The sequence below is a fragment of the Coturnix japonica genome, chromosome 13, assembly GCF_054131305.1.
Source record: "Coturnix japonica strain WE chromosome 13, WE-NBRP24, whole genome shotgun sequence".
NCBI classification, from domain to species: domain Eukaryota; kingdom Metazoa; phylum Chordata; class Aves; order Galliformes; family Phasianidae; genus Coturnix; species Coturnix japonica.
In genome coordinates, this window is record NC_140675.1 from 19,721,776 (window position 1) to 19,747,163 (window position 25,388).

Below are 25,388 nucleotides of genomic sequence, written 5' to 3' on the forward strand. Positions count from 1 at the left end.
GAGGTGGGAGAGGAAAGCCTTTCCTCTGAAAGCATCCTGAATGAGAGAGCATAGGGTAAAGGCAGATGTGAAGGCAGATGCAGGGCTTGGATGACTTGGTTTCAGCACCCAGCCCTTCCATGCAGCCTGTAGGAGATGCTGACTGCTCTGGCCATGCAGGATGTGGCTTTCCCGGAGTTCTGCCATTTGAAGGCTCTGTGTGTTCTTTGCAGAGCAATGGCAGGGCTGGCCTGCTTGGTTGGAGGCAGCAGAACATTTCAGGAAACATTACTGATCAGAAATAAGACCACAGCTTCCTGAAATGCCTGCCCGGAAAAGGAGATGTTCTCCAGCTCGAAGTGATAAGGAAGCAGGAAAGGAAACACCATCTTGCACAGTGTCAGCTGGCGCCCAGGGAGATCTTGAAAGGAGGTTTTTGAAGGTGTAAGACTCCGCAGGGCTGGTCTCCCACATCCCCTCCTCACCTTCCCTTGGTGCCCACATGTGCCACCAGCCTGGGCAGCTCCTCCTCGGATACAGCCACATCCTGAAGGACGGAGCAGAGCTGGTGGCACCAGCATCGTCCAGCAGGTGGCCCGGCAAGAGGAAACCACTCCCTGAATCATTGAATATCCCGACTTGGAAGGGACCCATAGGGACCACAGAGCCCGACCCCTGGGCCTGCAATGAGCATTGTGGTCCTTTGCAACCCAGGCCATTCAACCCTTCCAGTGTGCCCCACCTCGGCCCGCCGGCCACGACCCCAGGAACAATAAGCCGAGCTCAGAGCACTTCACTACGGTAAAACCGGGCTGTACCCCCCGCTTCGGCTCAACCCACCGAACCAGCCGGACCTGAACGAACCGGGGCGGGGATTGGGGGGGGATTGGGGCGGAGCTGCGACCCGCAGCACAATGGACAGCGCTCTGCGGCGCCGCGTGCGCTGGGGAGGGGCGGGCGCGGGGCGGTTGAAGCGGAGCCGGGGGCGGCGCAGCGCTGAGCCGGGTCGGAGCCGCCGCCGCTGCTCGGAATGGGGCCGGCCCGGTTCCGATGTGGGTGCGGTGAGGACGCGAGGAGCCGGAGTGGAGCGTCTCGGTGAGAGTCGTGTGAGCGGTTCGGTTCGGGGCTGTGCTGGGAGGGGGATTCCGCCCTAATCCTGGTGCCGTGGGGAGGAGCGTTCGTAGCACAGGTGGTGTGGAACTCCAGGGCTGAGCACGGTGAGCCGCTATTGAATGCGTTGATGTATTTGGGTCAGTTCTGTCTTAAAGCCCCCCTGGCTTTAAGGCTGGGTTAAACCACGCGTGTGCTGGGCTCGGGGCCGCGTGGTTCAGCTCCTCCGAGCAGCGCCATTGGTGCGTGGGTAGGGGAAGGGTCGCGTGGTGGCACCGGTTGTGCCCTGTGCTCTGCCTGGGCCCAAGGAAAACGCGGCCGTGAGCTGATTGTTCCCTTCCTGCTCGGGGTACCCGCTGTGCTGCGCTGTCAGGGCATCATCCCACATGGACTTGTGTCTATGTTAAGCTGGGGCGCTTCTCTGTTATGTCGGAGCTGTTGTGTGTATGTGGGGGCAGCAGAAAGGGCTCCGTGTAACCCTTGTGGGTGAGGAGTGAGGGCTGCCCCTCCAGGACGCTTTCTCTGCTGCCAGCCAACAAACTTCAGCTGCCAGGGAGTCAGAGTTTGGCTGCATGAGTGAGAGAGGTCAGCAGTGGCTCTCTGACAAGAGGATTCCCTACCAAGTGTTATGAGATAAAGGCATATAAATATTAGACATGAAGCTGATTTTGATGCTTGCGTGAAGGAAATGGCTCACTCGACAAATATTCGAGAGCAGAATGCTTACGCTGTTCCTTTTTCTCCTTCCCCCTTCAGCCAAAGGCTCTGTTCCCTATTGTGTTGTGCAGAAGGTGGAAATGCTGTCGGGGTGTTTATGTTGTCCGCCCTTGGTTGTAATCCACCACTGGACTCACATCCGTGCAGGGTGGCAGCGTGGGGGCCGGGCTCCCAGCAGCTCTGCCCTGCTGCCCTCCGTGCCCCTTCATGCTGCTGTGTGCACAGCTCAGGGCTGAGCAGAGGATGGAGCCCTGTCTGAGATGACATCGGCTTCTAAAAGACAGCAGAGGTGTCTGCTGGCACCATCCCATTCCTTACTCGAGCTGCAAAAGACAAAAGCAAGTTTTGGTGTGCAGAAGCTCTAATAAGCATCCTGCAGCTTGGTGCCATCTTGTTATTAAATAGGTGAGGCATCTGTGTCAGCACCTACCACAGCAAAAAGCTCTCGAGGCAGAGAGGTGTCGTGCACAGCTTTGTGCATTGATTTGAAGGGGGGGGGGGATTAAAGGCTGCAGCCCCCTTAGAACCCTCCTCCTTTCTGGCTTGGGGACAGCTGGCTCTCAGGTGGTGGAAGACAATTTGAGGAAGTCTGGAAGTCTTGCTGTTTTTAGCTGGGCTTTATGAAAGCAAACAAACAGAACCCTCAAAAACCAGAACCAAACACAAAACCCGCTCGGTGCTTCTTCCTCCTGCTGACAGGAAGCTGCCATGGGTGGGAGAAGTGAAGAAAAGCTGTGGCTGCTGAGTTCTGTCACCCAACAGGCAATGCTGGGATAAGAAGCTGGGCTTGTGGGCTTCAATCCGAGGCTTTATGTATATTTAATTTCTAAACCCAATTTCTCATTTCCAACCATCTGGCTGTAGTCTGTCAAGTCAGCCTCTCCTACAAAGAATAGAATAAAAGTTAAGCATATGGAAAATCCCTCAGGTGCCTGCTGGGTGATTCTAAATAAAGTGGAAGCGTGTAGTTAATGTCACTGCCTGTCCTCCCTCTGCTGTGTGCTGCCATGCGTGCTCCCTGCAGGAGCCCTCCCAGGCTCAGCTGATACTCAGTGATAGCTCTGTGTGCTGCACGTGCACTTCTTGTCAGGAGCTCACCTTGTCCCTGAAATGCCACCGAAGTTGCCATGAGGAAATGGTGTGCAGTCAGGGCTTGTTTCCTTCTCTCTCCAGTGCAATGCCAGGGGTGTATTCTTGAGCTCACCATTAACTCGCTGCCATGCAGGGTTAGGCTCAGCTGCAAGGTGCCGTAGCAGAAGGGCCATGCAGGGAGCCCCAGCCTAACAACCCTGCGTGCCACTGGCATTGCTGGCAGCATCGTGGGGCGCTTTATGCAACGTGGTGGCTGCTGCTGCCCAATGCGTCCAGGTGCGCAATAGCTGAAGTGCTTCTAACATCTAATTGGGATGGTTACAGGGATTAGCTGCATGTGTTGCTTCAGTGCACCGGCTGCTCCGGTCTCTCTGAGTTTTTCAGACTGCTTTGGGCTTGGCCAGACCCTGGTGTTACCCATCGTGTGGCTGCAGGTCTGCCTCTGGGTGTGGATTAAGCCATTAGGCTGCAGGTTACTGAATCACTGCTCTTCAGCCCAGTTTCCTTGTGTGCTTTTGGCCAGATGCACAGACAAAACAGAACAGGCAGCTGGGCTACTAGAGGCTGCAGTGGTGTGGTGGATGTTTATGGAGCCAGATGTGGTTTTGTACTTGTGGAGCTGCTTTCTGGGCTTTATAAAGAGGTTGAAAACATCTGTTTCTAACTTGTGTGAAATACTTGCTGACTGCTAAAACAGGTCTTTCTTTCAGGTCTATAAGCGCTAGGAGGGTGCATGTCTTCAGCAAACCTGGCTCAGCAGCCTTCTGGTAGCACATGGAAATCCTACATCCTTATCACCACCCGTCATCTGCCTGTATCCGCATGCACAAAGTCACTACTCTCACTGCCTTTCTGTTTTCTTTCCTCCCCAGGAGTTCTAGCTGAAGACCCTCTTGCTTTGAGAAGCAGAATGACTGCTCGGTCTTGAGGAGGGAGCACAGAAGATCTGCTGGCACGCTCTGCCCAAGGTATGGAAGGTTTCTGGGTCAGGTGTGAGTTATCAGCTGTCTCTCTTCTATGGGTACAGTACTTTCTGTCCCCTTTGCTCTAAATTCCCTCAGCCAGAGCAAACCTGTGGCAGGCTGCTGTTGCAGCTGCAGGCTGGCATAGCAACAGAGCGGTCCAGGCAGTGTGGCAAAAGCTGTTTGCCTACAGCTCATGCCGCTGTGTTGTTCTTCTGCTGCCTTTATTCCTGGGCTGTGGGTGGCTCTAGGCTGCTGTGTCCCCGGGCTTTCTCCTGCAGAGGTCTCTGACCCCTTCCTACAGCAGTGCCAGAGTTCCAGGCTTAGCAAGCAAGGCTAGAACTGGCAGCAAGCTGACAGCTAAAGAGGTGTGACGAGGCTTCTCTTGCTATATTTGCACTGGCTCGGAAGGTTCCCGCACAGCGTAGGTATTGCGCTTGCATAATCATATTACAGCATTGCATTACAAGGTGCCCCGTGCCTCTCTTGGCTCGGGTATCTGATATGTGATAGCAGCCTGGGCTTCCTGGCTGTTTGCTTGCTCCCACTCCGCTCTCTTCACTCTGAGGTGGATGCTGTGCTGATGCCTTCTCTCTGCATTTACTCGCTCTGCGAGGACCGGCTTTTAGCATCGGTAAAGCTCCCAGCCAGCCAGCAAGTCCTGGTTGTTGCTCCCTGGGTAACGTGATCCTCTGCAGGGCAACTCTGGGACCGTGAGAGCCTTCTACAAACATTCCCTGCTCTCAGGTACCCAAACTTTTTAAAGCTTTAAAGCCTTTTTCCCCCCTCCCCAGCTGAACGCTTGGATTTTTGTATTGATGGCATTTTGCAGCAGTTCTACTAGAGGAGGATCTGCTGCCGGCTGCCTTTTAAGTTGTTTCACCTCCAGTTTTTGGCTTTAAATGTCAGGGATAAGTTGTCTTGTGCTTGGACTGTTGAGTTCAGCTGTGCTGCTCTGTGTGGTGCTGCCAAGGGCTGCGTCTGCTTAGCAGTGGAATTTGAGCAGGGTGGAATCAGCATAGTCTCAAACCAGCTGCCCAGTTTGGTGTTTCAGATGTTTTTGGATGGCATTAATGGGACCGACATAAAGGTTCCCAAAAGGATTGTAGGAAGCAGCCCGAAAACCTTTATAATGGCTTATCTGCTTCCTTGAGATGCCTGTTATTGACGCGTATTTAAGGGTTAAAACCTCAGCAGGAGAGTGTGAGGGAGGAATCCTGATGAGAACAGTGAGAGGTGGCTTGGAGAAATGAAACACTGAGAGCTGAATTGTTTCCATTGCATGCAGTTATTCCCTCAATTCAGCTGCAGGCAGTGGGCATTCAGGCAGTGGGATGTGATTGCCAGCTTAGCATCAGGCGTGTTCTCTAAGCACGCTGTTTCCTTTTCCTTTCTTTCAGTGGGTTTAAAACAGCAAAATGCTACTTGGAGCACTGAAGTATTTAAAACAATATACATGAAGCTGTGCAAGCTTTCAGCAGGGGGGTTTGCATAATGGTATTCAACTTAATGCAGAAAAAAGAAGGGGGTGGGAGGGGAAATTGCTATGTAAGCTTTTGCAAGGTCCCTGGGAGAGGCTGCCTTTTCCAGGTTCTGGCTTGATGTCTCTGTTTTTGCTTTAATTATTGTGTGTTTTGAGCTGTAAGTTGGAGTAGTGCTGGGAAGCAGCAGAGGACTCTGCTGTGTGCTGGGTGTGTGCTGGGCTGGGGCTGCACGCACCTACCTGCCTTTCTTCCATCAGTCACTTACAAAGTGAGGCCGGGCAGCAAACAAACCTAAAATCTCTGTGGGAGTGAGTTAAGGCTGCCAGGTCTGTCCATGAGCATTGTTGGAATGGGTCAGGGTCAGTTATCAGGGGTCTGAAGTTGTCCGATCTGATTGGTATTACAGGTGCGTGCTGAAGATGGTGCAGAAATACCAGTCCCCAGTTCGAGTCTACAAATACCCCTTTGAGCTGGTCATGGCGGTGAGTAACACTCAGCACTTTGACTTCTCCAGCTGTTGCAGGCTGCAGCCTCAGGCCAGTGGGAGGTGGGGGCTTGCAGTGTAGTTAGCTTATCTTCGTGGCAACCTTCTGTGGGAGTGCTGCAATAACACAAGCTTAGCTCTCGCTGTCTTTTGTCCTTCCTTTGTTTTCCATGACAAATAAGGGCCAACATCCGAGTGTTTTCATAGAGACGGTTCATTTGTCACTGCAGGGAAGAAAACAAACCAACAACTTGTAGAAACTACTCATTCATCATTTCAAGTTAAGCACTGGAAGGAAAAGACTGTTTTGTTGTAGGCAGTGTCCGTTTGTTGCTCTATGCCATCTTTGCACTGTCACCAGATGCCGTTCTGGTCAGAATCTCTCTAGATCTGATGCCAGTTGGTATCAGGCTGCCCAGAGAGGCTGTGGATGCTCCATCCACCCCTGGAGGTGTTCAAGGCCATGTTGGATGGGGCCCTGGGCAGCCTGACCTAACATTACATATGGAGGTTGTTGGCCCTGCCTCTGGTGTGGGGGTTGAAACTCCATGATCCTTGAGGTCTCTTCCAACCCTGGCCATTCTATGACGATAGGATTTATGTATCATAACATTCTGTGTTAGGATTGGATACCAGTGCTTGTAATGGAGATACTTGGCTCTGGGTTCACCTCTCTGTTCTCGCTGTCTGTCTAAGTAGGATAACCCTCTCTAGGTGCCCATCAATAGATTGGCTGCTTGTACAGCGAGCTGCCTCTAGACAAATCCTTTGTAAGCTTGTTAGCAGAATGCCTAAAGGCTGGGGTTTGATGGGTTTAGTTTTCAAGTGGTTTAGTTTCGTTTGTCACGTTGAAAAACTGGAAGCAGAATTTAAGATTCCCTGGGATTTCAAGGTTGGGATCATAAATGTCGTCCTTTAGGAGCTCAGCAAGCTCAAATTGCGGTTACCTTAGCAAAGTTATTAGCCCTCTTATAAAGATTAAGTTACTCGGTCCAAGGTCACCCAGAGGACTGTGTGGTAGCCTAGGGAACTGAATATAGACCCTGCAGTCTCTCTCTAATCTCCTGTGAAAATCACGTGTCCGCAGCAGGGTCTGCATTATTACAAAGACTGACATTTTGAAAGCTTCTAAAGGCGGTGGCTGGGCCTGGTGGCAGTCCATACAGGTTGGATACAGGCTTGGTTATCATCTTGGATGTGTTGGGATGGAGCTCTTAGTTAATGTGGAGGCAGCGTGGATCTCACAGAGCTGTCAGGCTCTAGCTGTCAGTTGCTGGAAGTTTTGCAGGCAGTGTAGGCGTGCAGTGAAGCTGTTTTGCTCCTCAGCACATGGCATTGCCGTTAATCTGCCTCAACAGAAATCTGACAGCAGCTTCCTCAGTACTGGGAACCTTATATTCAGCTGCTTTCATCTCTCCTCCTCAAATGCTTTCTGTGAACCTTTGGAGCTCAGTGTGCTCGTGCTGATGCTTGTGTCAGGAAGGTAAGGATGGCGTGAGCAAATTCCCAAACATCTCCCTGTTATAAGGGTCTCTGTGCACTGAAAACATTTGTAATGGGGAGAGTGAGACTCCTGGGGCTCTGTGCAGGCTGTGCTGTGAGTTAAGGAGGGTTCGATAGGAGAAGTGTTCTCCCCCAGAATCTCTGATGTTTGGATGCTCTGATAGCGACCTATGCAGGTGCTTCCTCCAGTTATGAGGACCTGAGAAGCAGGGTGGTTGTAGCCAAATGATTCACTGCATCCTGGCCTTGTTGAAAGGCATTGTGTTTCCCATGCCTTTTGTTGAACCCTGCCACCAGGAACACGATTTGTCTTGCTGGGGCTTGCACAGTGCGCACTGTGCAGCTCATCCTCAAGACAGCACAGGGCTGCACGTGACAGAAGAGCCCGTGCTTTCACTGTTAATACCTTTATTATTGTGCATCTCTGGTTAATTGTCTATGGATTTACACTCTACTGGTTACTAAGGCTTCTACTGCTGGCATTCTGGCATGAGCAGGCAGTAAATTTGACAGATGTACAGAGTCCTTCACATTGCTTTCCCCTTCTTGTTCTCTTTGCTAGTCCTGTGCATCTGAGAAATAAGAAGGGATATAAAGGCTTAGAAAGCATCTCCTGGTCATGCAGGAGTTTTGGTTGTTTTTTCTCTTCCTCTTACAAGCAGAGTGCTCCCTTCTTTATAAACAAAGGATCATCTTCTCACACTTGTCCTCATCCACAGAAGTGATTTTCGTGTGCTTTGTTCCTATTCTGTGCTTGCATCAAAGGATCACAAAGTTGCTCTTCAAATTACAGCCAGTGACATCTTTGACTTGAAAAGAATCTTGAGTGTTTTTATCTTGCCTTTCCCTCCCTTTTCCCTTCCCCTTTTAAATGTAGCTGTTCAATCCAGTGGTGTTCAATCCATCAACATGTGCTGCTGAGTTTGGTTTGGATGTGTGGGTCCATAATGTCTAATAGTACAGGAAGCCAGGCTAGGAGAGAGACTGGATTTTTCACATTATTTGTTGCCAGTGAATTATTAGGTCAGGTATGGCAAGGATTCTTTCCCTGTTAATTTTCGTGGTGCATACAGCCTGTTAGACTTACAATCTACATCTACCACACTTGAATACTCTGTAGTGTGCCCTAATTTTGCTTTGTTTCCAATGCTTCAGGCCTGAAATAGCTGTGCACTATGGTCTTTCTGCACAGAAGTCTCTCAGCCTTAAAGATCTGTTAGGGACAGCCCATCATCTTCCCTCTGTGTTGGTCTGCAAATAGAAACTTGGCTGTGTGAGGTCCTGATCTGCCACCTGTACTTCCAAGCAGCTCTATTACTCTTTCCTAGTTGTAGAAGCAATGCAGTTCTCTTTGCATTTACTTGATCTGAAGTTCATTATTTTTCAGGTAAGATCAACTTAACGGACCCACAATGCTGGGTGCTTCTGCATCCCTCCAGTGTGGTCTGAGTGCTAACGAGCTTGCTGGCAAGTTTAGTTCAGGCTGCAGATGTTACTGTTTTTATCTCAGAAATGACTTCCCATTGAAATTAGTAGTAAAAAAAAGAGTTCTCCATCTTCCCTCTCATCCTGTAGCACAGAGCTGTAGCACACAGCTGTATCCCATCAAAAGCAATTAGTTGTGGTCCTTGTGTGGGGTGTCTTTCTCATTGGCCCAACCAATTATGTCTCTGTCTTCTGGTATCCTTTTGTACCAGCAGTGACAGGGGGTTTGTATGCACAGTCTTAATTGAAAGCAGCTCGTTGCTATTTTAGCTGTCAGGATTAGCTGTAGGAGGAGAAACTGAACGCTGTTGAAGTCCTAATGGCTAGAATTTCCCTCCATGCAACTTTCCCAAACTATTTTTGCTCATATCTTTTCAGTACGAGTATGCGTTGTATTACAGATGTTGGCTCTTTAGGAAGCTTTACATAATGACTGCTTCCCGTCACGTTTGGCACATTGGCTTTATAAAGAGGTTGATTAAACCCTGACACATTGTACGTGCTCTGCTCCTTGATGCTGTGTTTCTCAGTATTTCACTGACTGGTGCAGTGATTCTCTTCTAACACAGCATCTAAGCCTTCTTGTGCCGGGTGGGTGCTGCAGTTCGGCCCAAACAGCTTGCAGTACACCTTGGTAACAGAGAGAATGGTGTGTGAAAGCAGTGCAGTGTACAAGCAGAATGATGTCTAACAAGGATGGTGTTAGCTCTGAGGGTGTGTTTGGTGTGACAAGTTCAGCATGTCTTCACAGCCCATCTGGGTCTCGCAAAGGCTGCTGCTGTTGTGCTGTATCAGATGTGCAGATCGACTGTCAACTGTGGAGCAGTATATTAAAGCACCTACAGCACAGATGCGCCATAGAACACATCTTTGGGCCTTGCCTTACACTTAATTATAATTACAGACTCCCCAGCTGGGGCTCCAAGCCGTCATTAATCTGGGAACATCCCAGGCTGATTTTTAGACAAAGTAGAATCTTAACCAAGATACTTGATGCTGGTTCACAGCTTCTGCTCTCAAGTGTGAGCACTGGAAAAAGAAAAGCACTTGCTGCAGGGAGAGCAGAGCGGCTTCTGGCAGCTGAAATGCTTCACAGGCACAGAGCAGCAGTGGTTCAGCTGTGCAGAGTGGCTGAAAAGACTGGAGGATTGCTCTCAGTGCAGCACCATTGGAGTGCCAGAGGGGAAGTGCGGTGCTTGTTGCCCACTGTGTCCTTGGGTAACCACAAGTGAGGTGTGGTTGAGCTTTGCAGCCTGCATGCCCAGTGCTCGAAGGCTCCTGGATCAGCTGATGTAGGTAACAACACAGATTTCAGATAGTGTTGGAAATGGGGATTTTGCTTGGCAGTGCCCTGGAGACTGCGAAAGAATCAAAGTGCAAAGAGGAAAATGTTTTAAAACAGCTTCTCTTGATGCTCAGTCCCTGTAATATATGGCATGAAATGTCCCAGGAGTCATCCAAGCACTAGCTAAGAAATGGATGCTTCCCTACAAAAGTGACTGTACTCCCTATAGCAGGATTGATAGGGATACAGAACGTGCCTACTGAGTGCAGACAAATCATCTTTGGATCCAGGTGGTCTGTCTCCAACCATTGTCCACGCTGGTATTTTAAAGGAAGGCAGCTTCCCTTGCCTTTATTCTTGCCATGCTTTGAAGGAAGGCTTGTTGTGACTGTCAGAAGGCACTGGGTTAACTTTCCATGTGCTTACAGAGGATTTAGGGTTGACTCAAGACGTGCTGCTTTGGTGTGACTTGATGGCTTGAAACCGTGCTGTCAAGATACACTATAAATATCCCATCATCTTACTGCTGAGAAGCACTTGGCAACTGAATTCTGAAAGCAATGACTCCTGTGTCAGCTGGGATCATTCTTCACAGCTGTATTCAGTTGTTCAGTCCCTGTGCCCTGCCACCACCTCCTCAAGTTATTAAGCTGAGAGTGAGCAATAGTCAGGCAGAGCTGACATTTCTCTTGAGATTATGGTGTGGGACGCTGCCCCTTGGGCAAGCAGATGATGTTTGTCACAGCTGCTGGAAATGGATAGAAGTGCTTATTTCTGGGGATGAGATGCTGGCTGTATCCATGCACCCAGGTCTGCTTAGCCTGCACAGTGGACATCATACAAATCCTTTTGTTAGACTTGCATTGCCAGTGCTAAGACTCCATTATAGCTTGGCAAGAGTGGTTTAGGAATGGATGAATCCAGCACCATGTGTGGATTTGGAGAGTAGTTGGATCATTTGAGCAATCTGTATGGCATTGTCCATGGTTTCTTTGATCACCTGCTCCAGGAGCAACATGGAATCTTATTGCCTTGGAGAAGGATTCATTTCTCAAGCTTCATTCAAGGAGTGCGGTTTGGGGCTGGAATGGATGAGCTCTGAATACTCCTTGCCTGGTGCAAGGAGACACAATATAGCTGGAAGTTCAGCTTGTATTCCAGTCATGTCTAGGAGACTTTTTGCTCTTCTGCTGAATGTATAAGCATAGAAGTTAAATAATAAACTCTTGAGCAAGTAATAAAATAGGTGAGAGAACTTAGAACCACCATCAAAGGTTGAACCTCAAACAGGGTGGATTTCCTTAAGCTCCTAAGCACAGCGGCCTGTCCAAATTTGACCCTGAGTTTACGTAAATCATCCACAGTTCTTAAAGCTGCTTCTGGCAACAACAGATTGTCGTGCCAACCAAGCATTACTTTGTGAGCCAGCCTTTTTGATTTGGGGCTGGTTCACTGAGCAGCCTGCGTGTGATGTAACACTTGATTGCTGTGTTTTGCCCTTTAAGGTGTTAGTCACCCGAGATGTCTGCTTCCTTGCCTTCCAAGCTCTGTGCATCTTGCCTGTTTCTGCAACAGGTAATGCCAAACATGCCCAACAGTGTGGCAGTCATTCCTGGATAAGGCATTGCTTCTGTGATCGTTAACAACATGGTTTTGTTTCTGCTTTGTGTGGGAAAGAAAAGAGATGTGAAGACATGCTTAGCTGCGTGACTAGCACGAGTGGATGCCAATGGTGTTTATGTGTATTTGGATTTAACTTCACCCCCTTCATTCCCTCCCCTTTGATTAGAGAAGAAAGGCAGCCATGCATTGGGCTCTTAGTGTAAGGGAAACAAGTAGAACCATAGAATGGCTTGTGTTGGGAGGGACCTTAAAGATCTTCTTGTTCCAAGCTCCCTGCCATGGACAGGGTTGCCAGCCATTAAATCAGGCACTGGATCAAGTGCTAGATATGCAGCTCAGGGCCCCATCCATTTTGGCCTTGAGCTCCTCCTGGGATGGGGCATCTAAACTTCTCTATAGGCAGCCTGAATGATTCACAGCCACTTAGTCCATCTGGCCAGAAGCAGAAATATATAGGTATATACATTTTACTTCAGCTCTATTTATTTTACTTCCAGGCATATGAAAAGCGCTTTCCTACATGTCCAGAGATCCCAGTCTTCCTAGGAAGTGAAATCCTGCATGAATCCAAAAGCGACGACGGAGCGATCCATATCATTGAACGGAGCTGCAAACTGAACGTGGATGCTCCTCGGCTGCTAAAGAAAGCAAGTGGAATCTAAGGGGCACGGAGTGCTGGGCTTTGTTGGCTGGTTCAAATCAGTGAAGATTCCTAACGTTGTCCTTTCTCCCTTTTTCCCCTTTTGGTTTTTCACCCTTCTCAGATTGCAGGGGTAGAGTACGTGTTCTTCATACAGAAAAATACAGTCAACTGGAAGGAGCGAACTCTGCGCATTGAAGCCCACAATGAGACTTTTGCCAACCGTGTGGTCGTCCTTGAGACGTGCAGCTACTCAGTGAGTGCCTCAACCCTGTCTGTCTGTGAAGAAATTATTGGGAGTCGTGTGTTAGAGTGTAAGGCAACATTTCGTGAGTGAGTTTGAGCACTGGACTGTGCTCTACAGTTTGATAACAGGAGTCCATTGGGTTTTGGGGAACAAGTCTTTCCCAGTGCTTTCATGGAGCATGGGAAGCTTCCTTAAGTTGACTTCTAGTTGTAGTGTTGGGATCTGGAGGGAGAGCAGAAAACACGACTGGTGCTCCAGGATTGACAGCGTTCCCTGAATTTCTTTCAAGTTGAAATTTGGGTTGGTAAAGCACCAGGAGCTTGGACACGTCTCTAGATTTGGGTATTTAGGAGGAAACTTGCATTGCCAGGGAGGTTTGGCAACTGACTTCTCTTTTTGCCTACAAGTGAAAGTGTTAGCATCTATTTTATCTCCATCTTCTTGCTCTAAACAAAGAATCACATAACAGAATGACCTGGGCTGCAAAGGCCCACAGTGCTCATCCAGCTCCAACCCCCTGCTGTGTGCAGGGTCACCAACCAGCAGCCCAGGCTGCCCAGAGCCACATCCAGCCTGGCCTTGAATGCCTGCAGGGATGGGGCATCCACAGCCTCCTTGGGCAACCTGTGAACAGCGCGTCACCACCCTCTGGGTGAAACATGTGGAGAAAGGTCTTATGTGTGTCCTGGGGTGCCTTGTTTTGTGTCTGTTTCTTCGGCAGCAGGGTGCCATTTCACTGTAATTGTGCTATTAGGGATCAGTCACCATTAAACAGCTTCAGCTGTTTCTTGAAGCGATCAGATACTGCTTTTTGTTCCCTAAACAAAAGTAGATCCCATTACTTACCTGCCCTCTCAGCAGCTGGATGGCAGCTCAATTTCTTGGGGGTGAGCAAACTGTGTGTAGCTTCTGCTTCAAGCAAAACAAACAGCTGGAAAGCTGTCCACCCTTTTGGATGGTGACGGGGAGGTTCCTGAGCCAAAGATCAGTCGGTGGCTACGTGGCGTTTCCCAAAAATGACAGGAAATCAAACTTCCATCACCATGAAGGGTGTTGACAGTCATGAAATACTGCCAGGTCAACTCTGGGATTGCTCACGCTGCTGCACTTGCTGATTTTGGCTGTGCTGCTTCTCCGGCTTGAGTCCTTCGGAAGGAAACGTCAGCAGCTGGGCTTTGAGGAGAGTGCTCTTCCTGGAACAGAGTGGGAGCAAACTGTCTGCATCCTCAAGATGGTTCTCTGCTCTATTTTTACCAGCTCTCTTTTCACCACCAGGACGTACCGGAAACAGGTTTATTCTCATCTTTCCTTTTCTGCAGTGTTCTCTGAAGCAACTTGCAGAAATTCGATCCTTCTCTTGCGGCTGCTGTGTTTTTCCCTAAGGGAATTTGTGTCCTTTGTAGAGCTCGCTGTGTATTTGTGAGTGGGCTGGGTTTTCCTTTCATACTAGTTCACAAACAGCAGCACCTGCAGAGAGAAGGCAGAGTCCCCCCCAGAATAGGATTAAGTTCAGAAGACAAAAAGAAAAGCTTGTGTAGATTGTAACCATATGTAGGGTAACCAGGGGGAAGCAACTACATAGAGAAGATGGATCTTAGGGGGAAGTTTTTCACCCAGAGGGTGGTGACGCACTGGAACAGGTTGCCCAAGGAGGCTGTGGATGCCCCATCCCTGCAGGCATTCAAGGCCAGGCTGGATGTGGCTCTGGGCAGCCTGGGCTGCTGGTTGGTGACCCTGCACACAGCAGGGGGTTGGAGCTGGGTGAGCATTGGGGTCCTTTGCAACCCAGGTCATGCTGTGATTCTATGACATTGAACTGGCAGTGAGAAGATGCCCGGTTTGACCATGCATGCTGTGTTTAGTGGGGAAGGCTGATGTTCAGTGGCTGAGTTTCCTATCCAGAGGTAGAAAAACCTTTTCTTTTTCTTTGCTATAGATTGAAAGATTGTCCTGAACGTTCCCTAAGGAGGTTTTTCCATGACAGTTTCAAGACAGCAGTCTTGCTCCTATTTTAGTTCTGCTATTAATGCAGCTGTTCAGGTGTGCTGGGTTTTAAGCTTATTTTCTTTGTGAGTGTGTGGAGTGCAGCTTCAACCACAAAGGTTCACATGTCCAATTCACGACATGCTTCTGTAACTCATTCAGTCTGTTGGATCTCAGCACCCTGTATGAAGCCTCTTTTGCCCCTCTGCGTAGCTCTGGAATTCAATTCAGCCCAATTGAGTACCAGGAGTGAGGACCCCATGGAACTGAGCTGCCTGCTGCCATCCAACCCTGTGTCTGTCTGTCTTTGGGTTTAGGTTCACCCAGAGAACGAAGAGTGGACGTGCTTTGAACAGTCTGCATCTCTTGACATCAAGTCATTTTTTGGCTTTGAAAGCACGGTGGAAAAAATTGCCATGAAGCAATACACGTCAAACATCAAACGGGTAAGATGGGCTTCCCTTTTGTGCCATTACAGAAGTGCCTGCTGTCAGTGCATCTCTGTTTTCTTCTCCGTAAAATAGGCCCACTGTAGCTTTCTGTTGCTGCTTGTGTCTCTGGAATTGCTCAGCAGGACAAAGGAAGAAAAAAGCCACTGTGCAATGAGCAGAACCAATGTGTTCACTGAAATGCTTGTGTGCAGGGGAGGGAGCAGGCTGTGCCAGTGGGTGCTGCGGTGCCAGGCTCCTCAGACACTGAGGACACTGTTCTTATGCAAGAAAAAGCTGTGGCTAAAAACCAGCAGCCTGTCCCTCCAATTGCCCAGGGGTGAGGTGCTTCCCTATGGCTGCAGAGGAGCAGCAAGGCTGACGGAGAGGTGTTAGGGTAAACATGTTGTAAGAGACTTACAGCACTGCAGTGTGCCAGGCTGGTGTTGTACTCTGCCATCTGTATGTGCTGATGTTTCTGCTGGAGGTTCGTGCAGATGGAAGGAGGCAACTGCTTTCCTCCTGTTTATCTCTAATAGTGATAGTTGTCCATCCCGAGGAGGAATCTTTGGCATCTTGCAGGCTTTGAGTAGATGGGATAATTCTTCCTTATGTGTGTTTTCCTCTGTCAGGGCAAGGAAGTCATTGAGCACTACCTGAAGGAGCTGATCTCCCAAGGAATCACGTTCATCCCTCGTTGGACGCCTCCTGTGACACACGGACAGAAGGCAGAGCAAGTCCCAGCCGCCAGCCATGAAGCCAATGATGCACCACTGGAGTCTGGGGCTCACGGAGCTACCAAAGAGCAAACAGGCAGCTCCTGCCCCCCGGCAGAACCCATCAGCCCTGATGGTACGCAGTGTCCTGGCAGTTCAAATACCCCGAGTAGCACTTCATAATGAGCTCATTTATGTTTCTTTTTGTCATGAGGGTTTTTTCCTTCTCGGTTACTGTTGGGAAGAGGGAATGTTCTTTGCCTTCTTCAAGAACAATACAAACAGTTGATCTTTTTTTCCTCCCAATCTGAAAGGCCAAGAAAAGCTTTGCAGGCTGCATAAAGGGTGATTTTTGAGTATAAAGAAGAGCCCCAACCCTTGGCTTTCAGCTGATATGTAAGACATTTTATCCTTGAGAGTGGAGAAACTTAAGAGTGCCCTGAGCGCAGTGCCAATGAATTACTAGCCAATATTTTGCCCTCTTCAGTGTGAGTGTTCTCATGGCTTTGTTTGGTTCTGTGGGTTTTTCCCCATACCCATCACAGAATGGAACCTTATCTTTATGTGTATTGACACCTGCTAGACTAAGGAAGCTTCTCTGTCAGAAATGAAGAGAGCAGTTTAGATCACTGATGTTGGAAATAGCTGTTGCTTCTCAAGAGCAAAGAGCTGCTCTTTCAGCTGAATGTAACTCAGGGAAAAGCTTGAAATTTGGCACTTTCCAGGGTTCTGCTCTATGTGGGCCTTCTCTGTAGCTTCTCTTTATTGGAATTTGCCTGCAAACACGATCCAAATCCATATAGGAGCTGGGAACAAGAAATATTTCTGTGCTTTGAGATTAACTTCAATCTGAAAGTGGCAGATTGTGTCTAGCAGAAGGGGAGAGCAGCTCTCTTTCTGTTTATATTCATGTTCATAAAGTGATTAACTTCCTCGAGTCTGTTTCTCAGCTTGCCAGCTCTGTGCATTCTGTGTGGGTGTAGCACTTGCTGCATATAATTTCTATATCATCAGCCAGAGACACCGGCATCCTGTGGGTGTCCAGTCCTTATTCTGCAGATAATGCTATCTGCTGAGTAAAAAAACATCGTGAGTAACCTGATGTGTAGAAATGACCACGTATCTCTCTCCTATGTCACATCTCCTCCAAATTGCTCTTTTTCTTTCTCCAGCTGACAAATTGGATGCTGATTACATTGAGCGATATCTGGGCCAGCTGACTCCAATGCAAGAGAGCTGCTTGATCCGACTTCGGCAGTGGCTTCAAGAAACTCACAAAGGCAAGGTGGGTAGATAACACAGAGAGAACCCTTCTGCAAGTCTGAAAGCAATTGTTCTCATAGCTCGGATGTCCAGCAGTAAAACTCAGTTGTGATAATTGTGTGTTGAGACTCAGCTGTCATGGCAAGGTGAGGTTAGGGTCTGGAATGGAGAGCAGCCTGTGTGATCTCGCAGCAGCTCCCAGCAGCATCATGGACTGCAGCTGCAGCCCTGTGTGTGTTGGAAAGCCTGTGCTGTGGTACCCAGGTGTAGTGGTTTAGCTGTGCATTTACAGTGGGCACTGATCAGGGCTGTAAGGGATGGATGGATGGATGGATGGATGGATGGATGGATGGATGGATGTTTCCCAAACCCTGCAGGATGGGGTGGAGTGGCAGATGTGGTAAGCTGTGCCAATAGCACAGTCCTTCTCTCTTGACAGCTGCAGCTCATCAAAGAGGCAGTTAGTAACGCCTAGCTCTCAGTTAGTGCATGTCAGCAGCGTGCTGTGCCTGTTGGATCAGGCAGGCTGTGTAAGCTGATACAGCCAAGGGCTGAATTCCTTTGAGCAGAATTCATCCTGATCTTGTTTTAATCTCCTTTATCAAAATGTGCTGTTTCAAATGTGCTGTAATGTTTGTAAGCTACCTGGACTCCTCTTAGTTGAGGGAGAGTCTCTGTATCGTCTGTGGATGTGGATGGAGAAAAACTTAAGCAGAAAACAGCAGGCTGGAGAGAATAGCAGTGTGTGCTATTGGGCTCTGGGCTGCCATCCATGTCTGCCCTTGTTTCAGTCTGCTGTCAGATGGAGGGGAGTTGACAACAAGCAGGCACGAAGCAAAGGGCAGGGATTCCCAGGTGTAGTTACATTTGAAATAGAGGATGTGGGTTTTCAGGTCATCAGTGACGTGTCGAATGAAACACGTGTGGGCTTTCTGTGATGGGCAGGAGATGTCTCTGCTATTGGGTGTCCAGCTGAAAATGAGCCCTAGATGAGAGCAAGGCTGTGAGACTTTATCCATCTGTGTGTTCTGCTCGGGTCTCAGTTTCAGGTGGAGGAGGGACGTTCTATATGTCGGCTTGCTTTGTTCTGCAGGTTTTTCTTTCTCTTAAAGGCCAGGAAACGGTAGCTGGGAAAGGTTAAAGTGAAAGCAGATGGGCAAAGTGAAACAACGGCCTCTTGGGGAGGCTCTGCGAGTGTGTGCGGCGACTCCTTCCTCTTCAGTCCTCCTGTTTTGCTGTACTGCCCCTTTCCAAACAGGCAATGTAATCACATTCCTCGTTGGCTCTTGTAATGAAGGGGCAATGCTGGGATAGATTAACAGGCCCGTATCTCTCCAAGGGATGTAGGTTTGTCACATCTCTTATGCTCACAGCACCACCTGCTGCACTGGGCCGGATTAGGAAAGGAGGAAGGGGAAGATCTTCAATCTTTGTTATCATGGCTCTGAGAATTTAAAACCTGGTGCCTGCCCTGTGGGCTCGTTTGCATCCTTCATGATGCGGTGACAAAAGCAGCAGCCCTCAGAATTAATCTCTTCCCTCAGATCCCCAAAGATGAACACATCCTTCGATTCCTGCGGGCTCGGGACTTCAACATTGACAAAGCTCGGGAGATGCTCTGCCAGTCCCTGTCCTGGAGAAAGCAGTACCAGGTGGATTACATCCTCCAGTCCTGGAGGCCCCCAGCCCTGCTGGATGAGTACTACACCGGAGGGTGGCATTATCAAGACAGAGGTTAGAAGCTTCCCCCCCACCCAATACATTGATCAGTGTAGCTTGCATTGCAAGACCTCATAAGTAACCTGTGTTTTTAGGAGAAGGTTGTGTTGGTCCTTTAAATGCTGACAAAAGATTTTGAACATCTGCAAATAGTCAGCCTCTCTTTTTTGCTGTTAATCCTTTATTTTCTCTGCACAAATGATCTGCACACCTTCATTCACTGAAGGTCTTTACACCTATAGGCATTTCAAGGTTGGTTATTGTTCTTTTCAACCTATGTGTTTGTTTTGAAGATGGGCGACCTCTCTACATCCTCCGCCTTGGCCAGATGGACACGAAAGGTTTGGTGAAAGCCCTGGGAGAAGAGTCACTGCTGCGACATGTAAGACCTACGTTCATTTCCAACTTGAGGAGCTGCATTTCCCTTGGTGTGTAGAAGTCTGGCTGTAGTGCAGCAGTAACCTACATGCCTGACGCAAATAATCCCTGTGTTTCATGGCCAGCACCCCCCCAGGTTATACCTTTGGCATAGCATAGCTTCTCTGTCTTCCTGTGCAGGAGGTGGTGTTTCTGTAATGGTGTGAATGAACCAGAAGGATATTATTCTCTGGTAACATGCAGCTCAGCTGTAAGCTTTGCATGCCCCTCTATGCAACTCAGCTAACAGCATTTAACCTTGAGTCTCTCGCACTCTTAGATTTTCAGTGTCTGTATCTTCTGTGTTCAGCTGAACTTCTCAGCAGAGCAGCTTTTTTACATGTTTTCTCCATATGCAGACTCTGCTTTGCACACTCTAAGTTCTCAGTCTGGTATATTACTGGACTCTGTATGTTTTTTGAGAGGTTTCAGGAGCTCTCCAGGTTCCTCAGCCATACTTTGGGCTAACCCAAGTCTATGCTGTCCTTAATTTCAGGTTCTGTCCATTAACGAAGAAGGACAAAAGAGATGTGAGGAGAATACCAACCTCTTTGGACGCCCCATCACGTTAGTACATCCATTTTTCTTGTATCCTCGTAGACTTTGTAGTAAGAGCAATAACTCTGTGGGGGATTTTAGGTGAATTTCTTAGGGTTAAGCTGCAAGCAGCAGTATAGTCTGTGTCATACAGTCAGCTCTTGTCTGGACTTGGGGTACCTTGCATAGCAGGCCTAAATGCAGATAAACTCTACAGCTCCATATGGGTCGCATGCTGAGCAGCTGCTGTGCACTGAAGGTTCTGACTGGTCGTCTTTGTGTTCATTTCAGATCCTGGACATGTCTGGTGGACTTGGAAGGGCTGAATATGCGGCACCTCTGGCGGCCTGGAGTCAAGGCCCTACTTCGGATTATTGAGGTTGTAGAGGACAACTACCCTGAAACTCTGGGGCGACTGCTGATAGTGCGAGCACCCAGAGTTTTTCCTGTGCTTTGGACTCTGGTAGGTGAAATCAGGACTGCAGGATCATAAAGGCATGTACAATTAGCTAGATTGTAGAGTTATTCAGGTTGGAAAGGACCTTAAGAACCGTGTCCAACCATGACCCAACCACAGTGCCCTAACAGTCTTCCACTCAATCATGGTCCTCAATGACAGAGGTGTCCTTTCTTCACTTCTTATTTCAGGTCAGTCCGTTTATCAATGAGAACACAAGGCAGAAGTTCCTTATTTACAGTGGGAATAACTACCAGGGTCCAGGAGGGCTGGTAGACTATGTAGACAAAGAGGTGATCCCAGACTTCCTAGGAGGAGAATGCATGGTGAGTTTTCCTCCACATTGTGTAGGTGGAATCTACAATGGTTAAGCTCCATCAAATCTCCTCCTGTGCACCCAGGTGCGGGTGCTCAGACTCAGTGGTTTGCCATTGGCTTAGTATTTACCCTCATACTTGTTTGTCTGGCTCTTCCAGTGTACTGTCCCAGAGGGTGGGCTCGTTCCCAAGTCACTTTATCAAACAGATGAAGAGCCAGAGAATGCAGATCACATCCGGCTATGGACAGAAACTATCTACCATTCTGCAAGTGTCCTCAGAGGAGCTCCACATGAGGTACAAACCAGAGCAGCTCTGATACCGGGGAGAGATGGCATAAAAATGGCTGAGCAGATGTACTGGGGCAGCAGCTGGCAATGGGAATCAAAGGATATCCTTAGGAATTGAGGCTGATCCTTTACCTGACAGGCCACAGCGAAAAGTGTGTTTGCAGAGTGGGAAGGTAGAGGCTGGCTGCTATAGGAGTACCAGGCTTGTTACTGTGCATGAGCTTGCTGTATTTCCATTACAGATAGTAGTGGAGATTTTGGAAGGGGAGTCTGTGATCACCTGGGACTTTGACATCCTGAAGGGAGATGTGGTGTTCAGCCTCTTCCACTCAAAAAGAGCTCCGGCAACAGGTCATAAAGAAGCCACGTTACCAGGTACCTCTGCTGGTGGGGACAACGTGCAACTGATTGACAGGACGTGGGTCCTTGGTGTGGATTACAGCCGCATGGAATCTCCTCTGGTTTGCAGGGAAGGAGAGAGCATCCAGGTGAGATGTGTTTGTGTCCTGTAGACCTGGCATGCTCCAAAATGGTCTGTTGGTGGAGAGGGGAAGGAACGGGTGGGATGGGAAATCAGGAGTTGCTTGGAAATAGTTGTCATGGCAATCCTCCTCTGGATTCCCTGTGAAAATCACTACTATTGCACTACTCCCACCAAGTCACTCCGTTATGAGACTCACAGCGGTCACTCAATGCCACTCTTACCTCCAGGGTTCTCATGTGACTCGCTGGCCAGGCTTCTACATTCTCCAGTGGAAGATGCATGGTCCCCTGCCCTGCTCTGGCACTACCCTCCCTCGGGTGGACGATGTTCTCGCCTCTCTGCAAGTTTCCAGTCACAAGTGCAAGCTTATATACTACTACGAGGTGCTTGCATCCAAGGACTTCAGGTAGGAGATTTACTCTGCAACCTGCAGAGCACTGAGTGTGACTTTAAACATCCAGACAGCAGTGATCTCTAGAAGGTGTGTGTTTAATTGCTAATAATTTAAATGGTCACAAACTCAGTATGTTGTTACTTTGAGAGGACCTTCCCAACAGTGTGTGCATCTCTGCAGGATCTGTTCAGCCTCCTTTAACGCAAAACATCCTTTTCCAAATCATCCAGTAGTTTGAATACTTTGCAAGGACTGCAGTAGGAGCTGGAAGGAACTGTTGGGTAGACTGGGCTCACTGAGCTGGGGGAAGCAACTACATAGAGAAGATGGATCTTAGGAGGAAGTTTTTCACCCAGAGGGTGGTGACGCACTGGAACAGGTTGCCCAAGGAGGCTGTGGATGCCCCATCCCTGCAGGCATTCAAAGCCAGGCTGGATGTGGCTCTGAGCAGCCTGGGCTGGGCCTTTGCAACCCAGGCCATCCTATGAGTCTATGTATACAATGGGACAAAAACTAAGGTACTACTCTAGGCAGTACAGAAAGCTGATCTCAGATAGATAAAGATATCCATGAAATAGCAGCCTGCCTTAACAAACGCATCCATTTTGTCCCATGACAGGGGATCTATGTCAAGCCTGGAATCTTGCAACAGTGGATTTTCCCAGCTGAGCGGAGCCACAACATCTTCCAGCCAGTCCCAGAGCAGCTCCCATCTCTCCAGATAGCAGGGCTGTGGCTGCACCACAAGGAAACATTGCTCAGGGCTTCCTGGCCACCCCAGAGCTGCTCTGTGCACCAAACCAAAGAGCCTGCAGGGGCTGAGCCGTGGGGCAGGCGCTGTGTGAGCACAGACAGCAGCCACTGCACAGCGAGAGGCTTCTGTTCCCAGCAGGGGACTCAGTGCTGGAGCAGCAGCTGTTGTTTTCTATCAGATTCCTGCTGCTCAGTAGGATATTTCTTACATTGTGTGTTTGGGCGAATGTCAGTTTGCATGAATTTGTGTATTACTCGACTCTCAAGGGCTCCTTCCAATCAGTCCTTTTCCCCTCGTGCGGTAGAGGAGACTGATGTTGCCTTATCTGATTGGTCTGTAGGACTAGATTTAATTCACCTGTAGCAAAATGAATCTCGTTTTCTGAGTGCCCAGGGTACCAATTGCTCGTCGGAAGGTAAAGCGGGCATTTCAGGTGCAAGGACTTGAAGCAAGCTGTAAATACTTTAATACAGATAGGATATTTTAGAGATTAGATCCAGGTCAAACCTAAAAGCTCTTCCTATCTGACAGGATGCTATTAGGAAATGTGTTGGATTGTTTTTAACCCACTGAGACACACAAATGTTCTCTAGAAAGTAAAGGCAGAGAACCTGCCGCCATGAGCAGCATCTTTCCTAAAGATACCTTTCCTTTTTCCTCAGGTTTACAAGCAATAATAGGTGGATCTGACCCATCTCATCAGAGTAGATGGGGACCGAATCAAGTGATAAAGGGCTACGAAAAGCAATATTTTATCTCCTGAAGGCACAAAATGCTCTGGCAGTATTATAGGAGTCTTTACAACATGAGCTGACTTGAAAACTGTAGAGAGGGAGGACAAAAGAAAAAGCATGTATGTATCTGAGCGCTTCCTGAAACGTATTTATTCAAATAATGGCTTATTTGAAGCTCACTTTTAACTTATTTATCATTTGAGAAACGAGTATTTATTAAATCCGATTGCTTTTTATTTTTGAGCAGGGTTTATTTTGTTTTAGAAAGGAATAACTGCTGGTTGGAGGATGGGATGCATCTCCTCCTGATCCTTGTGCAAAGGGTGTATGCTGAGCACTGTGTGCCTATGAGGTCCAGTTAGAGCCCAAAGCCTCACGGGCTCTGGAGGAATTGCTTCCCAGGGCTAAGAAGTGTTGTATATAGGAGTTGTGAGTATGTGGTGCTGGGCTTGGGGCAGAGTTGGAGCAGTTTGTGCTGGAGGTGTAGCTTCTTCCAGCGCAGCAACTCAGGTATCCACGGCCACGTTTCTGAACATGGTGGTCTGAGCAGACCATCTTTCTTCGTCTCTCGTTGAGCTTTTCCTAATGTCAAAGAACACGTGCAGGTGAGGAGATGGCATGCATGGATTAATTCCTTCTGACCTTGTTTCTTTAAACCGGTGATTTTTTGAAGCACAAAGATGAAAAGAGCCCCAGTAACTGGAACAAAAGATGACTATATGCTCATGCGAGTTGCTTGGTGGTTTTATTGTCCTTTTCTTAAGGAACAGAGCCAAGGCAATGCCTCCCCCAGCTTACATCACTGTGTGAGCATGGATCAGTTCTGCAGGTCCTGGGGTGGTTCTGACGTCCTGGAGTTCCCCAGCTGGGCTGCACACTTCCCCATCTCCCCCAAATGAATTCAGTGTCTGTGTCTGGGATTTCAGCATGACTGGAGTCACACAGGGGGAAAAAGCACCAGAGATTCAAGAGTCCTGGAATTAAAAGTGCACGTGCGTATCCTGAATGAGGTCTCTGATGAGCTGGGCAGAGGTGGGGGGCTGCTCCTGCATTGCTCTGTGCTGAGCTGAGACCTCAGATCAGTTGAGACCAAGTTCTGGGTTCTGTTCCCAATGTCTCCTTGCAGATCTTACAGGCCAGGACCTTGGAAGGGAGCTGGTGACGCAGCAGGGCCTTGCAGCTGGTTTTCAGGACTTGGGCCACATTCAGGCATCCAGCTGGGGGTTTAATGAACTCCTCAGTTAATGAGGGCTTTCCTCTGTTTCAGATGTTCCACATACAAAACATACTGCCTACCTCAAAGAGCTGTTGCCACGTTTAATGTGTTTGAAGGGAAATGGTCCTGTGGGTGATTTGGCACACAGCACCGTGCTGTTGTTTACTACTATGGCCATACGTGTAACCTTTGTTCTTAGCAATCCCTGCAGGTCCACCTCGTCCTGCTGCTCCCTGCTTCTGCCTCAGTGGGACTGAGCATGGACACTGCACCACAGAGGGTGGATGTCACATCAGAGCAGCCATAATGTGACCGAGCCACTTGGGTGAAACGTTTTGGGGTAGAAAAGGGCTTTTTAATGGCTGTAGACAGAATAGATTGACCCCTGATTTCACTAAATAGCTGAAACGCTGTTGACTTCTCCATTCTTTGGTCAGCTCTTTGTTGTATCAGCTCTGGGCAGCGGTGCCAGCTCTTCTTTCTTACCTGAGGTGCTCCCATTGGGAGCCAAGTCAAGCAAGGAGCTGGGCTATTCCATCCTAAGGCCTAACACTGACATGTGTCCATCAGGTTCCTGCATGCTGTTGGCTTTCATGTTTTCTAGCTTGTTTGTAATGGTGATTCTTATGAGTAACTATTTCTCCTCTGGAAGGCTAAATTGGTATCGTGTGATGTGTGTTGGCTTTTAATGACATCAACATCCACTTCCAAGCGATCAGCTACACATAAACTAAATGGGCATTATTATTATTATTAGAAAGCTGTGTTACTTTCTGTCCCTCGCAGCTGTCTGGTTTTATTCACTGGGGTCCTGATTTCTCTCAGCCAAAAAAGGAGGAAGGAAAAGAACCGAGGAGCTTCTCTTGAAGAGCACAGCAGCAAAAGGCCGGGTGCTCCACGCCACGTTACGTGACAACAAATCCAATGCTTAAAACCTACTCAGTTATAACATTTATGAGATTAAAACAATGCAGTATTTGTAAAAGCTGGACATTTCTATACATTGGGAATAAACCTCTCTGAAGTACATCCACCCGTTTGATGAAACTCAATTCTTCACGTGGCAAA

The 25,388-nt window shown here is 48.6% G+C and overlaps 1 protein-coding gene across 5 annotated transcripts; it reads left to right on the forward strand.

The window, feature by feature from the left end:
* The first annotated feature begins 433 nt into the window (after positions 1-433).
* Positions 434-25,349, forward strand: SEC14L5 (SEC14 like lipid binding 5). 5 transcript variants are annotated; one of them, XM_085514847.1, is made up of 17 exons: positions 434-780; positions 3,771-3,866; positions 5,751-5,826; positions 12,222-12,371; positions 12,489-12,620; positions 14,912-15,040; positions 15,655-15,874; positions 16,911-17,023; positions 18,546-18,735; positions 19,014-19,102; positions 19,634-19,704; positions 19,966-20,137; positions 20,323-20,457; positions 20,608-20,745; positions 20,981-21,226; positions 21,450-21,628; positions 22,236-25,349. In XM_085514847.1, exons 3-17 carry the CDS (start codon positions 5,764-5,766, stop codon positions 22,339-22,341), a joined length of 2,133 nt encoding a protein of 710 aa, XP_085370973.1. In that variant the 5' UTR covers positions 434-780; positions 3,771-3,866; positions 5,751-5,763; the 3' UTR covers positions 22,342-25,349. The 5 variants fall into 5 exon arrangements, 4 of the variants coding, with proteins under 4 accessions (XP_085370973.1, XP_015732826.2, XP_015732825.2 ...); XR_014934110.1 differs by lacking the exon at positions 434-780 and adding an exon at positions 955-1,074 and having other exon boundaries at positions 21,450-22,134; positions 22,236-22,329; XM_015877340.3 differs by lacking the exon at positions 434-780 and adding an exon at positions 955-1,074 and having other exon boundaries at positions 3,771-4,607.
* The last annotated feature ends 39 nt before the right edge of the window (positions 25,350-25,388 follow it).

Excerpts from the sequence above, each read along its gene's own strand:
- SEC14L5 (XM_085514847.1), top strand. The coding sequence starts at position 5,764 with ATGGTGCAGAAATACCAGTCCCCAGTTCGAGTCTACAAATACCCCTTT. Across the intron at positions 5,827-12,221 it reads CCTTTGAGCTGGTCATGGCG|GCATATGAAAAGCGCTTTCC; the intron begins GTGAGTAACACT and ends TTTTACTTCCAG. Across the intron at positions 15,041-15,654 it reads ACACGTCAAACATCAAACGG|GGCAAGGAAGTCATTGAGCA; the intron begins GTAAGATGGGCT and ends TTCCTCTGTCAG.